This window comes from Kogia breviceps, chromosome 4, assembly GCF_026419965.1.
Source record: "Kogia breviceps isolate mKogBre1 chromosome 4, mKogBre1 haplotype 1, whole genome shotgun sequence".
Lineage (NCBI taxonomy): Eukaryota > Metazoa > Chordata > Mammalia > Artiodactyla > Physeteridae > Kogia > Kogia breviceps.
Genome location: NC_081313.1, coordinates 181,188,100 through 181,205,944, shown reverse-complemented (window position 1 = coordinate 181,205,944; position 17,845 = coordinate 181,188,100). Strand labels below are relative to the sequence as shown.

Genomic DNA, 17,845 nt, shown 5'->3' with positions numbered 1-17,845 from the left:
AGGCCACTAGCTGCGTCGAGGTCTCGGCTTAGCCGCCAGGGTGGGTCGCGCCCACCCAGGCCCAGCAGCACACATGAGGTGTCCCTTAGCTGTACCTGGGGCATCCTCGTGCACATGGGGCATCAGAGCAATGTGGACACCTGGGCGGGAGCCTTCTAAACAGCTGGGAGCTGACCAGGTTCTTTGAACCTAGTTTGTGTTCTTGTGGGCTCAGGCTCAGAGTGGGAGAGCAGGTCCAGTGTGTTCCAGGAAGAGGGGATGGCGGAGCGCCTGCTTCTTCAGGCTGTCCTCCCCAGTCCGTCTCCCTCAGAAAGCTGGGCGCTTTCTGTCTCAGCACCATCGATGGTCCTGACAAGCAGGGCAGCAGCTGGGGGACCCGGGGGGGCCCGCGTCTCCCCTTGTCCTGTGCCCTCGCGCCTGCTTCTCACCTGCTGCTTTGTTTCTTCCCCGTGGGGAGGCCGGTAGCTTCCCGTGTGTGGCGAACACTCGGGATGACAGCGGCTCCGTCTGTGCCCTGTGACGCGCTCTGCTCCAGGAGCGTGGGGCTCATCCCACCGCAGGTGCAGTCGCGGGCTTCTTTCCCTGGATCCCCAGTCACACACGGCCGGGCTCAGGTCCTCGTCCGGGGGCTGTTGCCATCCGTGTGAGAGCCGCAGCCTCGGGTGCCCATCCTTCTCCGGGTCCTCCCGGCGGGACGGGACCAGTCTCCCGGGCCCCCCGTGGGCTCTGACCTCAGCGTGAGGTCGGATGTGCCGCCCCGTGTGCCCACGGCCCCGCTAGGCTCTGCCCGCTCCCCTTCCTGGGGCCTGGCCGGGGATGCGGTGCTGACAGTGTGTCCCCATGCTTCTCCAGTCGTGACATGAGGTGGCGGGAGTCCCCTGTCCTGCAGGGAGGTCTCCAGAAAGCGTCTTCATCCTTGGGCTCATGAGGGCAGCTCCTCTGGCCGCCGCTGCTGCTCTGATTGCCACGTCGGGTCTTCCCTGACGTGCCGCAGGAGCCCTGGCAGGGCACACGTGCTGCGCTCTGTCCTGCTCCCTGTCCTTGTCCCTGCAGCCGCGGGGAGGCCCCCATGCTGTCCTGATCTCCTCTGTGGCCGGGAGACAGAAACGGGTTGTGTCCCCCAAGTTTTCTTATGAAACATTTCAAGCAAACAGGAGAGGAGAAAGGATCACCCAGCATAGACGCAGAGAGTTTTCCAGCTGCCCTCAGCACCGCTGGCTGCATGTGTGTTTGCGTGTGTGCATGTGCAGGTGAGCGTGAGCCTGAGCATGCGGCAGGGTCGCTCCGGATGGTTTTGTGGCAACGAGCGCCCTGCCCAGGCCCCTCTCCTGAGCACTCGGCGCCCATCCCCGCGCCCCACCCGGGAGAGGAGCGTGGATTCCTGCTCTGCCAGCTGCCACGGGCGCCTCTTGGGCAGTGCGGTCCCGACTCTCTAGCCTTAGGGCCTCGGGTCGTGGCCCCTCCATCTTTTTGGACGTGGCCCGCTGGGCATCTGGCCTCGTCGTCTCATGGGATGTCGCCTGTTCTTCACTCATCCCTCGTGGTCATCTTGACCTTGCCCTCCGCACCCCGTGGCCCACCTGAGCGCCGGGTGTTGCACGCGGCCGTCTCGGGGCCCCTGGTGACATGCCCACAGAAGTCCCCTCAGGGCACCTGTTGTCCCGGAAGCCTTGCAGGGGCCACATTCCTAATTCGTGCGTCCTCCCTTCGACACTCTTCAGGTGCGCTCAGGGGACCCCCTCAGCCTCTGGCTGCTGTGACTTTGCTGGCACAACCAGCCGACTGCCCAAACTTGCCCCTGGCCAGCCCGGGACCTGGCATCGCTGCCGCCTCGGGGTGGGGGGCGTCCAGAGGCCAGGCTGGGGCTCGGGGAGCCGTGAGCGCGTGTGCCAGCAGAGGGGTCATCCTGACTGCTTCAGTTTGCTCGTCACGCGTTTTCTTTGACTTTTATATTTGGTTCCGTATTCCCTACGCCGGAACATTCCGGTGTATTACGTTTCCTGGCAGTGTTTCATACAGGATGGGGGAAGCGTCTGTAACCTGAGGGTGACGTCATCAATCATGGTGACCTCTCTGCAGGAGGCCGCGAGTCCTTGTGGTTCTTCTTTTCCCTACAATGACTGCACACATGCCGGCAGTTAATTGGAAAAACTGTTTTCTGTGCAGCCGTTCCCAACCTGACCCTTTCTCGTTCTGTCTGTGTGGGGTCAGGGCCCAGTTCTGCCTTAGGTTCTGACTGTTCCTGTAGATCAGGAACCAGTTCTTTCTCCGGTCCTGTTTGTGTGGAGTCTGGGCCCGGTTCTCTCTGAGGTCCTGTTTCCCTGGAGTCGGGCCTCGTCCTGCCTTGGGTTCTGTGGGTGTGCATCAGGACCCGGTTCTCCCTCAGGTTCTGTTGGTTCTGTGTTAGGGCCTCGTCCAGCCTTAGGTTCTGTCTGTGTGTCCAGACCCGGTTCTCCCTCAGGTTCCGTCTGGCTCTGGGGTCAGGGCTGGTTCCGGTCCGGATCTGGTGTGGGTGTGGCGCATCTAGACAGCGCAGAAGTTGTAGAGGGGGTGCCCAGCGGGCCCCACGGCAAGACCCAGGGGACTGTGAGGCCCTGAGTGCGTTTTGCAGGAAAGCAAATTGTGAGACAGGTCGGAGCTCTCAGGCGCCGCTTTGTTTGCTTTTAGCTGTGAGATTAGCTCAGGACTCCCGGTCCCTTGGCTTTTCTGTGTTCAGAGGGCTGGTTTCTCTGGATGCTTTTGTGTCCTGGTGCTCTAACCTTCATCAGGCTCTTGCTCGTATCATGCGCTGGTGTCCGCACGGCCGGCACTGATGCCTCTCTGTGTTTCAGGTGGCAGAATTGTGTCCTCGAAGCCCTTTGCACCTCTGAACTTCAGAATAAACAGTAGAAACTTGAGTGGTAAGAGCTCTCGTGTTGCTGAGTTATTCACACGTGCAATTATGAGCACCTGCCGTGGGTTAAAGCGGGGTTGCCCGCCAGCAGTGGTGACGGGGCGGGTGCGGCGGGGGAGCGTCCCAGGCGCTGTGGGATGTGGAGCGGCGGCTGCACTCACTCCATGCGGGAGGCCCCCAGTTGTGACAACCTCAGACGTCCCCAGACGTGGCCCTGGGCAGGACCGTGGGGCTGGGACCCAAGGGAGCAGTGACAAGGACAAGCAGCTGTGTGTGCGGGCCCGCGGGGTGGCAGGACCCTCAGGTGCTGGGCATCCTCGCGGCTGCTTTGTTGCCACATCGGGCCCCCGCGGGCCTTTGGAGCCCGCCCTGTGGGCTTGTTGCCCTTGTCCTTGGCCAGGCGCCTGGGTGCGTGGAGGGCCGTGGACACCTCCCCAGCCAGCGGTTGGGACGTGCCTGGGACCTGAGCCCCGCGATACCCCTCCCCCTTGTGCCCTGGTGACCCCTGACCCCTGCGCCCCATTGTGCGCAGACATCGGCACCATCATGCGCGTCGTGGAGCTGTCGCCGCTAAAAGGCTCAGTGTCGTGGACGGGGAAGCCGGTGTCTTACTACCTGCACACCATCGACCGCACCATAGTGAGTGGCACCCCTTCCTCCCCAACCCGCCTCTCAGCTGACGTGGGTGGGCAGATGTCCTGCTCCCAACCCGGGGTCCCGAGCGCTCACCGCACCCGTCACTGCCTGACGTCAGTGGGTCTGGGGTGTGGCTCCTGTCCTGAGAGGGTTTTCCATTGCTAATGAGACGTTTTCTTTTCCTTTTCCATTTTCAGCTTGAAAACTATTTTTCTAGTCTGAAAAATCCAAAACTCAGGGTGAGTTTGTGTATTTGTCCTTGATCTCTAAGCTGACCAGGGCCCGAGGCATCCCGAGTGGCCGGGCCTGGGCCTGGGCGCTGGGGCCCCCTGGCTGTGGCGGCCGCGTCTTGAGCAGCTTCGCCCTGGCCACATTTCTGGAGAGATTTTGGGGGGAGATAGGTTGGAGTTACAACCTTTGAAAATGTCCCGCGGCCTTGTGGTCATCACTTTGTCTCTGAACCTCGTGGGACGTCTGTCCCAGTGTCTTTCTCTTTGGAGGCTCAGACGAGCACGTGAGCCTTGAAGGAGCCCCCCGCGCGGGCTCTTCCTGCCGTACTAGGGCCTCCGGGTCAGGGCATGGTGACGGCCACCCCCACCTGGAGACAGAGGACGGCCTTGCGGGTGGCCCTGTCCTCCCTCCTGTTGCAGTGGGTGTCCCACAGTCCCCACCTGTGGACAGCGCGCCCCTTGGTGGGGAAGTGGTTGTGGGGACCTTGGGACCGCCCGCTGCGGTGGGGGCCAGGCCAGGCTGTCCGGGGGGCCACCGGGTTCCCAGCAGAGACTGGGTGTGTGCACTTCGCTTTCCCCTGGGGCCAGGGCTGCAGGGCCCCTGCAGGCAGGAGGGTCTCCGCGGTGCCTGCGGTTCAGAGGACGAGCCCCCTGTTTGCTCCCCAGGAGGAACAAGAGGCAGCTCGGCGCCGGCAGCAGCGGGAGAACAAGAGCAACACGACCACCCCCACCAAGGTGCCCGAGAGCAAGGCGGCTGTGCCCGCCGACACCCCCATGGTGAGTGCCCCGCCCTCGGCCAGATGGGGCGGCCCCGGCCTCGGGGGAGGGAGCCAGGCTCCTCCGGGAGCCCACGTCGCCGGCTGGTCCCTCACACGGTCTTCCGCTAGGACTCTGGTGCTGAGGAAGAGAAAGCCGGGGCGACCGCTGTCAAGAAGCCGTCTCCCTCCAAGGCCCGGAAAAAGAAGCTGAACAAGAAGGGCCGGAAGATGGCCGGCCGGAAGCGTGGACGTCCCAAGAAGATGAGCACCGCCAACCCCGAGCGCAAGCCCAAGAAGACCCAGAGTGCACTGGACCTGCTGCACGCCCAGACCGTGTCGCGGGCGGCGTCACCCTCGCCGCAGGGTGAGTGCCTCCTTGCCCCCGCCCCGCTGTGCTCTGGGGTCCCAGGGAGCCTCACCGCTGTCCCTTTTCCTGCCGGCCTGGGCAGAAGCCACTGCGACAGCGTCTGCGCTGAGTCCTCGGGTGGTGGAGGGGAGGTGCTTCAGTTCCAAAGCCTCCCGAGGGCTCCGCGGGTGTCCCGTGCAGAAGCCCTGCTCAGGCAGGGCGAAGTGTCGCGGTTCGGGGTCTGGTGGCGGCTTGGCTGGGCAGCTGGGGCATCGTGCAGGGCCTGGCGTCTAGGGAGCGTGACCCGCTGTCTCCCCGCAGGCGCCCCCTACCAGCTACCTCCCAGCACGCAGCGGCGCCCCCCTGAGCAGCTGCTGCTGGCGCCCGCCCCGCCCGCCCTGCACAGGCTGCTAGGTGAGACGCCCCCGTGGGGGGAGGCCGGGCGGGCAGGGCGGCTTGTCTGCAGACCCCCTGGGAAACCCATGCTACGTGGCGAAGTGCAGCACCCCCAGGGCTCAGGCTCAGTCCTGTCAGGGCGTGCCTGGGCTTTGGGGTCAGCGGGACCCATGCTGCAGTCTGAGGTTGCGGTCTTGCCCCAGGGGAAGTGAGGCCACGTCTGGGTGTGTTGTCACGACTCGGGGGGTCGCTCCTGGCACCGAGAAGGTGGAAGCCAGGGATGCTGTTCCACCGCCCACGGGGCCCAGGGTGCCCCGCAGAGGAGGACCCAGCCCCGTGTCCGCGGTGTCAGGGAGACCTGTCCGGGATGAGCCCGGTGCCCCGAGGGAGCAGGGCCCTGTCCTGCCGAGTCGAGCTCATGCTCGTGTGGCTGGGCTGCCTTGCGATGCCTCGTCCCTTCAGAAAGTGGATGAAGGAAACTCCTGTACAGTTTTCTCAGTTCAACATCGGTAGCGTACGTTTACCGAGAAGACCGGCAGACTGGCTGACCACAACCCGTGTGTCCTTGGGGAGAACGAAAACGCGGGCTGGGGGTGGCAGGAGCTGCGAGGGTCCCCACGTGGGCGCGAGCCCCACCTGGCGGCGGGACGTGCTGAGGCAGCGTGGGGACACGGGCCCCCGGCACGACAACGGCACCGTGTGATGCCAGCACCACTCGGGCCCTGGCGAGCCTGCACGTCGTTCCCAAGCCCCACGCGCCCCCGCCTCGAGCCTCAGCTGGAGGGTTTCTGAGTTAAAACCTTGTCTTGGCTCCTCTCGTAGAATCCTTCAAGATTCAGTACCTGCAGTTCCTGGCGTACACGAAGACCCCTCAGTACAAGGCCAGCCTGCAGCAGCTGCTGGACCAAGAGAAGGTGAGCCGCACCTGCTGCTGCCAGGCCCAGCTCCCCTCACCTGGGGGGCCTGATGGCCCCCGGGCTGCGGCTGGCCGGGCCCCGCTGCCCTGTTTGAGGCGTCCTCGTCTGGGGACAGCGTGCCCTGCAGCCTCGGTGGTGGAGCTGGGGTGAGGGGCTGTGAGGTGCGGCCACCCTCGGGACCGGTGCGGGCACCCCGGCTTTCCTGAGGGCGGAAGCCTCAGTTCCTGTGGCTGCTGGTAACGTGGCGCCACGTTCCAGGGTGAGGCCCCGATGGGGGTCTGGCCAACCTCCTCACGGGTGCGTGTCCGCCAGGCGGGCTGCGAGTCAGGCGGGGCGCCCGTCCCAGGGGCCTCGCGCTCACGGCCCTGCCCCGCAGGAGAAGAACGCCCGGTTGCTGGGTGCCGTGCAGCAGCTGTTCGGCCACTGCCAGGCTCAGAAGGAGGAGATCAAGAGGCTTTTCCAGCAGAAACTGGATGAGGTAGACGCCCCACCCCGGCCACCCTGAGGCCATGCAGACAGCCCTGGCGCGGGATGGGGGGCAGGCGGGGCCCAGGGCCCAGCCCGGACATCTGGCCAAGATCTAGAAGGACTGGTGCCCTCCTGGTGCTCTTCACATTGAAAGTCTCCCTGATGGAGCAGCCTGGAGGTGGTGAGAGGGAGGCTTCCCGCCTTGCGATGCCCCCGGCGCCCCGTGAGAGCCCCCCTTTGCCGTCGTCTGTCCTCAGCTGGGAGTGAAGGCGCTGACCTACAACGACCTGATGCAAGCGCGGAAGGCGATCTCGGCTCACAACCAGCAGCTGAGGGAGCAGACAGAACAGCTGGAGAAGGGCAACCGGGAGCTGAGGAGCCAGAGCCTGCGGCTGGTGCGCCGGGCGGGGCCCCCGGGCGGGCGGGCTCCCAGGCGCAGAGATGACTGAGGGCGGCCCCTGAGTCTGCGGCAGTGGGTCCTGGCAGCCCCCCTCCGTCCCCGTCCTCCCTCAGGGTCCTCACGGGGCATCCAGGGGCCTCCGACGCCTCACAGCCACCCGCCCGTCCCCACAGCTCAAGGCGCGGTGCGAGGAGCTGAAGCTGGACTGGTCCACGCTGTCCCTAGAGGGCCTGCTGAAGGAGAAGCAGGCCCTGAAGAGCCAGATCTCGGAGAAGCAGAGGCACTGCCTGGAGCTGCAGGTAGGAAGCCTGTCGGAGGCGGGGGGGGCGGTGCTCCAGGCTTCAGCTGGGGCGCCGGGACCAGCGTCCTAGGCCCAGTGTCTGCCGCAGCGCCCAGGCTTGCAAGCGCCCTGTTTCTGAGGCTGCTGCTGGTGGCCCTCGCTTGCACCGTGAGAACAGCTCGTGCTGACGAGGTGAGCAGAGGATGGTGCGGGAAGGAAGGACGGACAGATCAGCACGCGGGTGCTGGCTTCCCGGAAGCCCGTCTACAGGCCGAGGCCTCCTGCCGCGTTTGCCTCTCCCCAGCGAGGTTTCATGATTTACATGAAGCTTTTGCCGTTGCCCGGCCCTGGGGGCTCTTTCAGGGATGGGTTACTGCAGAATAGCACTGCAGTGAATTACTCTGCACCGGAGGCTGCTCTGGAAGCTACATCCCTAAAGACATGCGTCCCCCAAGTAGCCGTCGGAGTGGCTGTAGGTCCCGGGATACGGTGTCAAGCTGCCTTCTGTGGTGGCCCGGCCCTGCTGCCAGCCTGTGTGCAGGAGGAGTCTCAGGAGGCTGCGCACTGGGTCCTGACGCTCCTGTGTAACCGAGAGGCTGCCCGAAGCTGTGGGCCCTTGATTCATTGTAGGGAGAGCCAAACGATGCCTCGGGTCCCCTGCCCCCGGGGTCGATACCTTACCCTCGCGGTCGTGGTGACAGCCATGGAGCCTGGGCCCCTCGCTTCCTCAGGCCGGTGTGTCTGCACACCCGCGTTGACGCTTGTCTGCCCGTCACACTAGCCGGCCCACGTCCCTCTCGCTCTCGCAGGACCCTCCCTGCCAGTGAGGTGCTGGGCATGGGGCCTCTTAGGCCTGACGCCTCCTCTCATCCCCCAGATCAGCATCGTGGAGCTGGAAAAGAGCCAGCGGCAGCAGGAGCTCCTGCAGCTCAAGTCCTGCGTGCCGCCCGACGACGCCCTGTCCCTGCACCTGCGCGGCAAGGGTGGCCTGGGCCGAGAGCCGGAGGCCGAGCCCGGCCGGCCACATCTGGAGCTGGACTGCACCAGGTTCTCCCTGCCCCACTTGAGCAGCATGAGCCCAGAGCTGTCCATGAACGGCCACGCGGCCGGCTACGAGCTCTGCGGCGCGCTGAGCCGGCCCTCGCCCAAGCAGAACACCCCCCAGTACCTGGCCTCCCCCCTGGACCAGGAGGTCGTGCCCTGCACCCCGAACCACAGCGGCCGGCCGAGGCTCGAGAAGTTGTCCGGCCTGGCCCTGCCCGACTACACCAGGCTCTCCCCCGCCAAGCTGGTGCTGCGGCGCCACCTGAGCCAGGACCACACAGCCAACAGCAGGGTGACCGCCAGCGAGCTGCACCCACGGTGAGCTCGTGGTGGGGGGCCTTCTGAGCGGGGGATCGTCAGTGTGGGAGAGAATCCTGGGGGTTGTTAGGCCCAGGCGCCCAGCTCTGAATGCAAAACCGCGGCTCTGAGGGCTCCCTAGAAAATGACCGAGGACGCGTGTCGTTTCCAGAGCTGAGCATGCCAAGGAGAACGGCCTCCCATACCAGAGCCCTGGCATCGCCAACGGCATCAAACTGAGCCCGCAGGACCCTCGGCCCTCGTCCCCCGCGGCCTTGCAGATGACGGGAGAGAAGGGCAGTGAGAAGGTGAGGCCACCACTCTTGCGAAAGTGCCGACGCGTGGGGTGGTGTGTAGGGCTGAGAGGGCAGGTGGGAGGCTGCCTGGCCGCGCCCTAGCCCTGGGGTGAGGCTGGAAGAGTGGGGTTGTCTCTGGGGAAAGGAGAGGCCGGGTTGAGCAGCAGGGGAAGGGAAAAGCCTGCCGCGCTCCTGTGATGGGGGTGCGTGCTGGGGTGACGGGTGGGGGCCCTGGCAGGTTGGGAGGATCGCTTTGGGGTGGGGGTGACTTGTCACCGGTTGGAGGGCTGCTGTGTGCCTCGGGGCAGGGCTGAAGGCCCAGTTTCCTGGTCAGCGGGAGCAGGCCGGCCCGGTGGTGTGTCTGCAGGGCTTGAAGGAGCGCCCCTACGCCAGCAACGGGGAGGCCATCACCAGCCTGCCCGTGAGCATCCCGCTCAGCACCGTGCAGCCCAGCAAGCTGCCAGTCAGCATCCCTCTGGCCAGCGTGGTGCTGCCCAGCCGCGCCGAGAAGGCGGTGAGTGAGGCCCCGGCCTGGCAGCCTGGCGTCCCCGGGGGACCGTGCGTCGCACCGAGAGAGCCGCTGCTCTTGTTCTTTCCCCTCGAGGCCTAGGGCCTTCTTGTTCCGTTGCACGGGGTTAAGTTTTGAGCTCACCGTGATGCCCAAGAAAAACAGAATGTCTGACGTCCACTTTTAATTCCAGGAACGTTTTGCCACTTTTGTCTTAGATCCTTTTAGTAAAAGGTGACGTGTGCAGACGGAGAGGGACTAAAAGCTCCAGATTCTGTAGAAACTTCTCCCTTTCCTTCTAGTTCACACGGGCATTCAGCCTCACACGCATGGACTTGGAAATGACACTCGCTGTTCGTGTTTATGGAGATGTCACTCACACACAACTCACCCGCCCGAGGTGTTCGGTGCAGTGGGTTTTAGTACATTCACCAGTCGTGCAGCCATCTCTAGTTCCAGAACATTCCATCCCCCCGAAAGGAAGCCCCTCCCCACCAGCAGTCACCCACATCCCCTCCCCAGCCCCTGACAACCAGGAGGAGCCCATTGACTGTCTCTGTGGATCTGCCTGTTCTGGACGTTTCCCGTCAGTGGAATCACAGACTGTGTGTCCTTCTGGGTCTGGCTTCTCTCGCTGAGCGTCGTGTTCTCAGGGTCCGTCCACGTGGTAGTGAGTGTCAGGGCTTCACCCCTTTTCAGGGCGGAGTGATGCTCCCGGGTGTGGAGGGACCACCTTGTGTTTATCCATTACCTGTTGGTGGTCATCTGGGGTGTTTCCACTTTGGGGCTGTTGTGAATCGTGCTGCTGAGGACGTGCGGGCACGGGTTTTGTGTGGGTACTTGCTGTTGCCTGGCTCCACGTGGGAGTGGAGCTGCTGGGTCCGATCGTACCGGCTGCCCTCACTGCTCTCCCTGCCCATTAGCCAGGGCCGCCCCTTAGAGCTGAGGCCAGACACCTGTGCCTCACCTTGTGAGAACCTTCCCGTGGCTGCCACCAGGTTCACACCCTGAGCGGCCACTTGCCCTTCCGTGCGCGCGGCCTCGGGCCCTTGGCACGTCCTGCGGCGTGTGGCCGGCTCAGCTGACAACCCGCACTTTCTCTCCGCAGAGAAGCACCCCCAGCCCCGTGCCGCAGGCCCGAGAGTCCTCGTCCACGCTGGAGAAGCAGATGGGTGCTGGTGCCCACGGCCCCGGGGGCAGCGCTGCCGGCAGCAGAAGCCTCGCCCTGGCCCCCACAGGTAAGGGCTCCCTCCCGTGTGAGGACCCAGAGGTGCCGGGTGGGCTCAGCATGTCAGCTGCACAGCGCGGCCCGGGGCTCGGGGGCTCTGAGCTGGGCTCTCCCGCTCTGCTCATCTCAGCTGGCTGTGCTCGGCCTGGGCCTATGCCGGTCCTCTGGGCTCCTCCTCAGAGAGCTCCGAGTGAGGCTTCTGGGTGGGGCCTGCGACCTAGAGGGTGCCTGTAGCCACTGCCCAGCCATGGAGCCCATCGGGGACGGCGGGCATGTGTGGTCAGGTTGCTCGCCTGTGTCCGCATGGCCTGATCCACACCTGTTCTTCTGGGGGTAAAGAGCGCAGTGAGGAGGCTGCTGTTGGGACGGGTGTCCCGCCTCGGGCGCTGCTGCTCTCGCATGGGGAGGGCGTCACCGCTGGCGGTGGCCGGGGTCCACCGGCTTGTGTGTGAGCTCCAGGGCCCGACCATCCCAGGCCCAGAAGTGGGAAGAGCACACAAGTGATGGCCCAGGGGCCCCCACTTGTCCTCTCCCGAACCTGGTTTCGTGGTGCCGTCTCAAGGCGCTGGGTACTGAGCACGCGGAGAGCTGAGCTTCCTTGCGCTCCGCCGGGTTCGGCCAGGTGGGCATCCTTTCCCGGACCAGCTCCCCTGAGAAGGCGTGTCCTTCCCACAGGCTTCGCCTACGCCGGCTCGGTGGCCATCAGCGGGGCCCTGGCAGGCAGCCCGGCACCGCTCGTCTCCGGAGCCGAGCCCCCCGCCCTGGACGAGTCCTCCAGCTCCGGAAGCCTCTTCGCCACTGTGGGGTCCCGCAGCTCCACCCCTCAGCACCCCCCCCTGCTGGCGCAGCCCCGCAACTGCGGCTCGGCTTCGCCCGCCCCCCAGCTCTGTGCCAGTCCCCGGCTCGGCGCCCAGGGCCCGCTCCCCGACGCCAGCAAAGGAGACCTGCCCTCTGAGGCCGGCTTCTCGGATCCCGAGAGTGAAGCCAAGAGAAGGATCGTCTTCACCATCTCGGCCGGCTCTAGCAGCGCCAAGCAGTCGCCTTCCAGCAAGCACAGCCCTCTGTCCTCGGGCGCCCGTGGCGACGGCGGCCAGAGCCACGGGCAGGACAGCCGCAAGAGGGGCAGGAGGAAGCGGGCAGCGGCCGGGGGTCCCGGCCTCAGCTCGGGCGTGTCCCCCAAGCGCCGGGCCCTGCCGTCGGTCGCCGGCCTCTTCACGCAGTCTTCAGGGTCCCCTCTGAACCTCAACTCCATGGTGAGGCTGGGAGCGGCGTCGGGGGCGGTAGGTCCAGGGCGCTGCAGGGGCCTGCTGACGGGCTTGTGCGTCTGACTCCTCAGGTCAGCAACATCAACCAGCCCTTGGAAATCACGGCCATCTCGTCCCCCGAGAGCTCCCTGAAGAGCTCACCTGTCCCTTACCAGGACAACGACCAGCCGCCCGTGCTCAAGAAGGAGAAGCCCCTGAGCCAGACCAATGGGGCCCACTATTCCCCGCTGACCTCGGATGAGGAGCAGGGCTCTGAGGATGAGCCCGGCAGTGCCAGGCGAGTGGGGCCGACGGGGCAGGTCCTTGTGGCCAGGACGCAGGGCAGGCAGCTCCCCACCTGCCGCTGGGCAGTGGGCACGGGGTCCCGAACTCACTGGTGTGCGTCCTGGAGCAGACAGGCCCCTTCCCGGATTGTTCACTTTAACTGTGTAAGAAGCAGCCCGTGAAGGGCCCAGGCATCTGAGAGCCTCTCGCCACATGCGTGTGGGGCGGGGCTGACCCCTGCCTGAGTCTGCAGCTCCGGGGGCGGCGGTGCGTGGCGGGTGTTTCTTGGCGGCAGAGAGAAGGGGAGGGTGGCTGCCACAGTGGAGAGCCAAGAGGCAGGCGTGCAGGCTCCCATCAGGGCCTGGTGTCCACTCAGCTGACCGTGAGGAGTGCTTTCTTCCTGGGTTCTTTTTTTTTTTTGATAACAGCTTTATTAGGTATAATTCACATACCACACCGCCCGCCTGAAACGTGCGACCCAGTGGTTTTTGACGTATTCGTGGGGTTGTGCAGGGGTTTTCATCGCCACAGAAAGAATCCCTGTACCCTTAAACACTGACTCCCCAGCCCCTGGCCCCTACCATCTACTCCCTGTCTCTGTGGATGTGACTCCTCTAGGGACCCCGTGAGTGGGGTCAGGCAGCGCGTGTCCTTCTGTGTCTGGTTTATTTCATTGAGCGTCCGTCCTCAGGTTCATTGGTGGTGTAGCAGGTGTCAGAGCCTCCTTCCTTTTTAAGACTAGTATTCTTCTGTGTATATGTCACGTTTTGTTTAGCCACCATGTGTCCGTGGACGCCTGGGTTGCTTCGTTTTCAGCTGTTGTGAATAGTGCTGCTATGAACGTTCCTACACTACATGTGTTTTTACTTGAAAATGTGTTTTCAATTTACCCAGTACTTAGGCGTGGAATTGCTGGATCTCGTGTGGCGAGTCTGGGTTTAACGTTTTGAGGAACCACCAGACTTTTCCACGGCAGCTGCCCCATCTCACGTTGCTGCCAACCATGCACGAGGGTGCCAGTTTCTCCACATCCTCACCGGCACTTGTTATTTTCTGGGTTTGTTTTTAGTACGGGAGCTATTTCTGTGAGGGTGTGGTGGTGTCGCAGTGGTGTTGACCTCATCTCCCTCTTGGCCGACGACGCTCAGCACCATCTGTTCCTCAGAGAGGTGTCTCTTCAGGCCCCGGCCCCACTCTTGAGTCGGGTTGTCTCGTGCTACCGTTGTTATGTCGTGAGAGTTCTTTAGATGTCTAAGTACCAGGTCCCTTAATAGGTATGGGCTCTGCAGCTGTGTTCTTCCGTCCTGTGGCTGGTGTGTTCACTCCATTGCTGGTGCCCTTTGAGGCATAGGAGTGTTCAGTGTTGACGAGGCCCCGTGTGTCGTGTGTCTGTGTTTTCTTTATTATTTTTTTTAAATTAATTTATTTTTGGCTCTGTCGGGTCTCTGTTGCTGCGTGCACGCTTTCTCTAGTTGCGGCGAGTAGGGGCTACTCTTCGTTGAGGTGTATGGGCTTCTCATTGTGGTGGCTTCTCTCGTTGCGGAGCAGGGTCTCTAGGCGCACGGGCTTCAGTAGTTGTGGCATGCAGGCTCAGTAGTTGTGGCGAACGGGCTTAGTTGCTCCGCGGCCTATGGGATCTTCCCGGACCAGGCTCGAACCCGTGTCCCCTGCATCGGCAGGCAGATTCTTATCCACTGCGCCACCAGGGAAGTCCCCTTTCTTTAATTTTATTTAATGCTTAATTTATTTATTTTGGTCGTCCCAGGTCTTAGTCGTGGCATGTTTAGTTGCGGCACGTGGGATCTTTAGTTGCGGCATGCAGACTCTTAGTTGCGGCATGCATGCGGGATCGAGTTCCCCCACCAGGGATCGAACCCGGGCCCCCTGCACTGGGGGCACGGGGTCTTACCTGCTGGACCACCGGCGATGTCCCTGTGTTTTCTTTAGTTGTCTGCGTTGCAGTGTTTTGCTGAGTTACTCTTCCACGTACTAAAAGTACGTTGTGCGAGTTCTGGATTCTTTGGCAAGTTCTGTGTCTCTGGAGGTCGTAGTTCTTCAGGACGGTCCACAAAAATCCTGACACGTGAAGCACACACTGCTGTGTACTTTGGTGCAGCTACGGGTACAGCTCGCTGGGGAGTTAATGTGCTAGGTGCTACGCATCTGCCTCTGTGGACGACGCGGTCTCCTAGAGCTTGAGAGAGGACGTTAAGCATGGAGACAGTTCTGTCTGGGACTCGCGGCTGTCTCTGCATGTTGGGAAACGGCATCCCTGCTCCTCCCCGAGGGCCTGGCTCTCAGCTGTGTCCCCCACCACAGCTGTCATCGTGCCAGCACAGGCACCACCGCACGGGCATGGGGGCGCCCGGGGGCCCTGATGGCGGGTCATGCATTGCCGGCTTATGGACCCCGCTGGGCAGTTCAGTGTAAACGTATAGCGCTCTGGCGTGCCCGTGGATTGCAGACATTCATCATCTCTTTTTTTTTTCCTGATAGAATTGAGAGAAAAATTGCAACAATCTCCTTAGAAAGCAAATCTCCTCCGAAAACCTTGGAAAATGGTGAGTTCGGTGCTCCCGATGCCTGAGTCCCTGGTGCCCGGCCTCTGAGGAGCCACACGGGGCTTCCAGAGTGGTCCCTGGGTGGTGTGGGTGCCGCCCGGCCTCCTGGCCCCTTTCCCTGCAGACATGGCGGGCGCTCTGTGTGCTGCCTGGGTAGATTGGGCATGTGTGGTGTTCTGTGCCGACACTCCGGCCCTCCTGCACAAGCAGCCCTGCTCCCTGGGTTTCTCCCACGGCCCCACCCTCGCCAGGTCAGCCCCGTCCTCCGCCAAGGGGGCTTGTCTTGGGGACAGGGGTCATTCCGAGCCAGCGGGGGTCTGGTCCCCGCAGCTTCCACTCTGCCCCACCCAGCCCAGGCCTCACAGCCGCTGCCTCTCCTGGCAGGTGGCGGCCTGGTGGGAAGGAAGGTGCCGGCCAGCGAGCCGGTCAACAGCAGCAAGTGGAAGTCCACCTTCTCGCCCATCTCCGACCTCGGCCTGGCCAAGGCAGCCGACAGCCCGCTGCAGGCCGCCTCCGCTCTGAGCCACAACTCCCTGTTCGCTTTCCGGCCTGGCCTGGAGGAACCTGGTGCGGCTGATGCCAAGCTGGCTGCCCACCCCAGGAAGAGCTTCCCAGGCGCGCTGCCGGGGGCGGGCGGGCTGAGCCCCAGCAGCCATCCCGCCAGCGGCTTCGCCCTGGGCGGGGGCCTTGCGGCCGACCTCAGTTTACACAGCTTCAGCGATGGTGCTTCTCTCTCCCACAAGGCCCCCGAGGCGGCCAGCCTGGGCACCCCCCTGAGCTTTCCCGGCACACGGGGCAAGGAGGGCGGCGCCGCAGAGCCCGGCCCCTTCGTGAACAAGAGGCAGCTGGACGGACTGGCCCCGAAGGGCGACGGGGGCCCACCTGTGTGCGGACCCGCGGACAAGGCTTCAGCGACGCACGGCAAGGCGGGCAAGGGCCGTGACCGCGAGCCCGACGTCAAGAACGGCCACAACCTCTTCATGGCCGCCGCTGCCGCCGCCGCCGCCGCCGCTGCCGCGCCCCCTGGGGGCCTCCTCAGCAGCCCGGGCCTTGCCCCGGCGGCGTCCTCGGCAGGGGGCTCGGCCCCATCCGCCCAGAGCCACCGCCCCTTCCTGGGCGCCTTCACCCCCGGCCCTCAGTTCGCACTGGGCCCCATGTCCCTGCAGGCCAACCTGGGCCCGTCCGTGCTGCAGTCCCTGTTCAGCTCCGTGCCCGCCGCCGGCCTGGTGCACGTCTCAACCGCCGCCACCAGACTGACCAACTCGCACACCATGGGCAGCTTCTCCTCCGGGGTGGCCGGCGGTGCAGTCGGAGGTAGGCAGCGCCCTCCGGCCGCGCGGGACCCGCTGGGGGACGGGCCGCGGGCCGCATGCTGTCACCGGCGCCCTCCGGGACCGCTGGGTTTAACCACCGCTGTTTGCAGGTTCCCTTCCAGGGCCCCCTGAGGGGGGAGAGGCTGTGCCCGCGTATCCCCTTGGGTCCACTTTGCACCCGTCACCTCGTTCCTTTTCGCGAAACGCAGACGTGACTGTCGTGTGGGCAGAGCGCTCAGGCGTGAGTCGGCCTGTGCCAGGCTCTCTGGTCTGACGGCGTCCCTCTCGCTCTCAGGGGAGCTGGCGCCAGACGGAGCTCTCTCCTTCCTCCCTGCGGAGGTCACCTGTCAGGCCTGACGCAGCCCGGGCTCTGGGCAGCCTTGGGGCCGGCGCTGGGGAAGAGCCAAGGGCCACGGCGCCCGCCACACGGCGCGTGCGGGGTGGAGAGGAGAGCAGGGAGACACAGCCAGCCCCTCACTGGGCACGGGCGCCCGGGGCTGGGCTGGGGAGGGGAGGGGAGCTGTCCTGCAGGTAACCCCAGCGCCTGCGCTCCCGCTGCCTGCGCTTCACCCTCACCTGTGCCGCTCGCACGCGGAGCTGGAGCCGCAGCCGCCATCGGCTTCCCCTTTTCCGCGCGCCTTCCTTGGCTTGGCTGGCGATGCCCGCCTGTTGAAGCTGGGTTTTTCTCTCCTGTTTGCAGGTGCCTTTAACCACGCGGTGCCTCCCGCCTCCGCTCATCCGTTTGGAGCCAGTTTCGGCAGTGGGGCTGCATGTCGCAGCGCCACGCTGAGCCTAACCCCGCTGCAGGCGGTGGCCAGCACCCCGGCCTCTTCCTTTCAGGCCCCGTCCCCTGCGGAGCCGAGGCCGCCCCCGCCCCCTCCGCACCTGGGCCGGCCCCCTCCGGGGCAGCCCGCCCTCCACGCCCCGCCCCCTCCTAACGCCGCCTTGCCTCCGCCCCCTGCGCTGCTCCCGGCTAACTCTGAGCCCGTGCTCCTGCAGAACCTCGCGTCCCTCCCAGCTAACCAAGCTTTCTTACCTGCCTCCTCTGCTGCCTCTGTGCCGCCTGCTAACGCCTCTCTGTCCATCAAGCTCGCCTCACTTCCGCACAAGGTGTCCCGCCCCTCCTTCACGGTGCACCACCCGCCCCTGCCCGGGCTGGCCCTGGCCCAGGCCACGCCCGTGATCCCGCAGGCCAGCTCCACGGGGCCGCCCGCCGTGTGGGTTTCCCTTGGCATGCCACCTCCGTATGCCGCGCGCCTTGCGGGGGTTAAGCCGCGATAAAGACCTTGCTTAGCTAGCAGTTCGTATTCTGTAAGGTAAGGCTAGAGCTCGACCAGGCGGCCCATACGAGAACCTGAACTGATCTTCCTTTGCAGAGAGCAGGCGGGCCCGCGGGGCTCCGTGGAGGGGCCCGGGGGCCAAGGCTGCTCTCCTGCGGCCGGGAGGTGCGAAGGCAAAGAGCCAGGGAGGCAAGGGAACCCGGGCCGCCAGAGCAGAGCAAGGGAGGGTGTGGCTGTGTCCCCACCACCACCACCTTCCGCCGCTGCCGGTGGACCCTCCCTCCCAGGTCGCCCAGGGAGGGGTCCAGGAGGAGTCAGGGCTGGCGTCCTCGCCGGGTGGAGCCCAGCTCGAGCTTGCCGCCGCCTAGGCTTGGCGTCTGCAGCAGCCGGGGACCTGGGCAGCCCCGGCGTGCCGTCATGGGGGACAGCTCAGGATCCCAGCTTTGCCTTGTGTGCGCTCTTGGG

General features: G+C 64.7%; 2 protein-coding genes across 11 annotated transcripts in view; both read left to right on the top strand.

Moving 5' to 3' along the window:
• The window catches only part of DOT1L (DOT1 like histone lysine methyltransferase), a 57,402-nt gene that overhangs the window by 36,137 nt on the left and 3,420 nt on the right, over positions 1 to 17,845 (top strand). For 5 of the 10 annotated variants that reach the window (XM_059060301.2, XM_067033183.1, XM_059060304.2 and 2 more), the window contains 19 exons: positions 2,832 to 2,900; positions 3,426 to 3,532; positions 3,727 to 3,768; positions 4,426 to 4,536; positions 4,647 to 4,881; positions 5,185 to 5,277; positions 6,082 to 6,173; positions 6,553 to 6,654; positions 6,902 to 7,039; positions 7,218 to 7,343; positions 8,202 to 8,686; positions 8,838 to 8,973; positions 9,296 to 9,475; positions 10,578 to 10,707; positions 11,373 to 11,950; positions 12,034 to 12,239; positions 14,723 to 14,787; positions 15,172 to 16,101; positions 16,801 to 17,416. In XM_059060301.2, the coding sequence (XP_058916284.1) occupies positions 2,832 to 2,900; positions 3,426 to 3,532; positions 3,727 to 3,768; positions 4,426 to 4,536; positions 4,647 to 4,881; positions 5,185 to 5,277; positions 6,082 to 6,173; positions 6,553 to 6,654; positions 6,902 to 7,039; positions 7,218 to 7,343; positions 8,202 to 8,686; positions 8,838 to 8,973; positions 9,296 to 9,475; positions 10,578 to 10,707; positions 11,373 to 11,950; positions 12,034 to 12,239; positions 14,723 to 14,787; positions 15,172 to 16,101; positions 16,801 to 17,381 (4,406 nt within the window). In that variant the 3' untranslated portion in view covers positions 17,382 to 17,416. The remainder of the gene's footprint in view (positions 1 to 2,831; positions 2,901 to 3,425; positions 3,533 to 3,726; positions 3,769 to 4,425; positions 4,537 to 4,646; positions 4,882 to 5,184; positions 5,278 to 6,081; positions 6,174 to 6,552; positions 6,655 to 6,901; positions 7,040 to 7,217; positions 7,344 to 8,201; positions 8,687 to 8,837; positions 8,974 to 9,295; positions 9,476 to 10,577; positions 10,708 to 11,372; positions 11,951 to 12,033; positions 12,240 to 14,722; positions 14,788 to 15,171; positions 16,102 to 16,800; positions 17,417 to 17,845) is intronic. The other 5 variants (XM_059060306.2, XM_067033182.1, XM_067033184.1 and 2 more) reach the window with 5 other exon arrangements.
• LOC136794041 (uncharacterized) lies at positions 985 to 2,044 on the top strand (the record flags this gene model as incomplete). Its single annotated transcript, XM_067031482.1, is given in 2 exon segments — positions 985 to 1,191; positions 1,193 to 2,044. Coding segments are annotated over 2 exon segments (1,059 nt in total), but the record flags the coding sequence as incomplete, so codon positions are not given.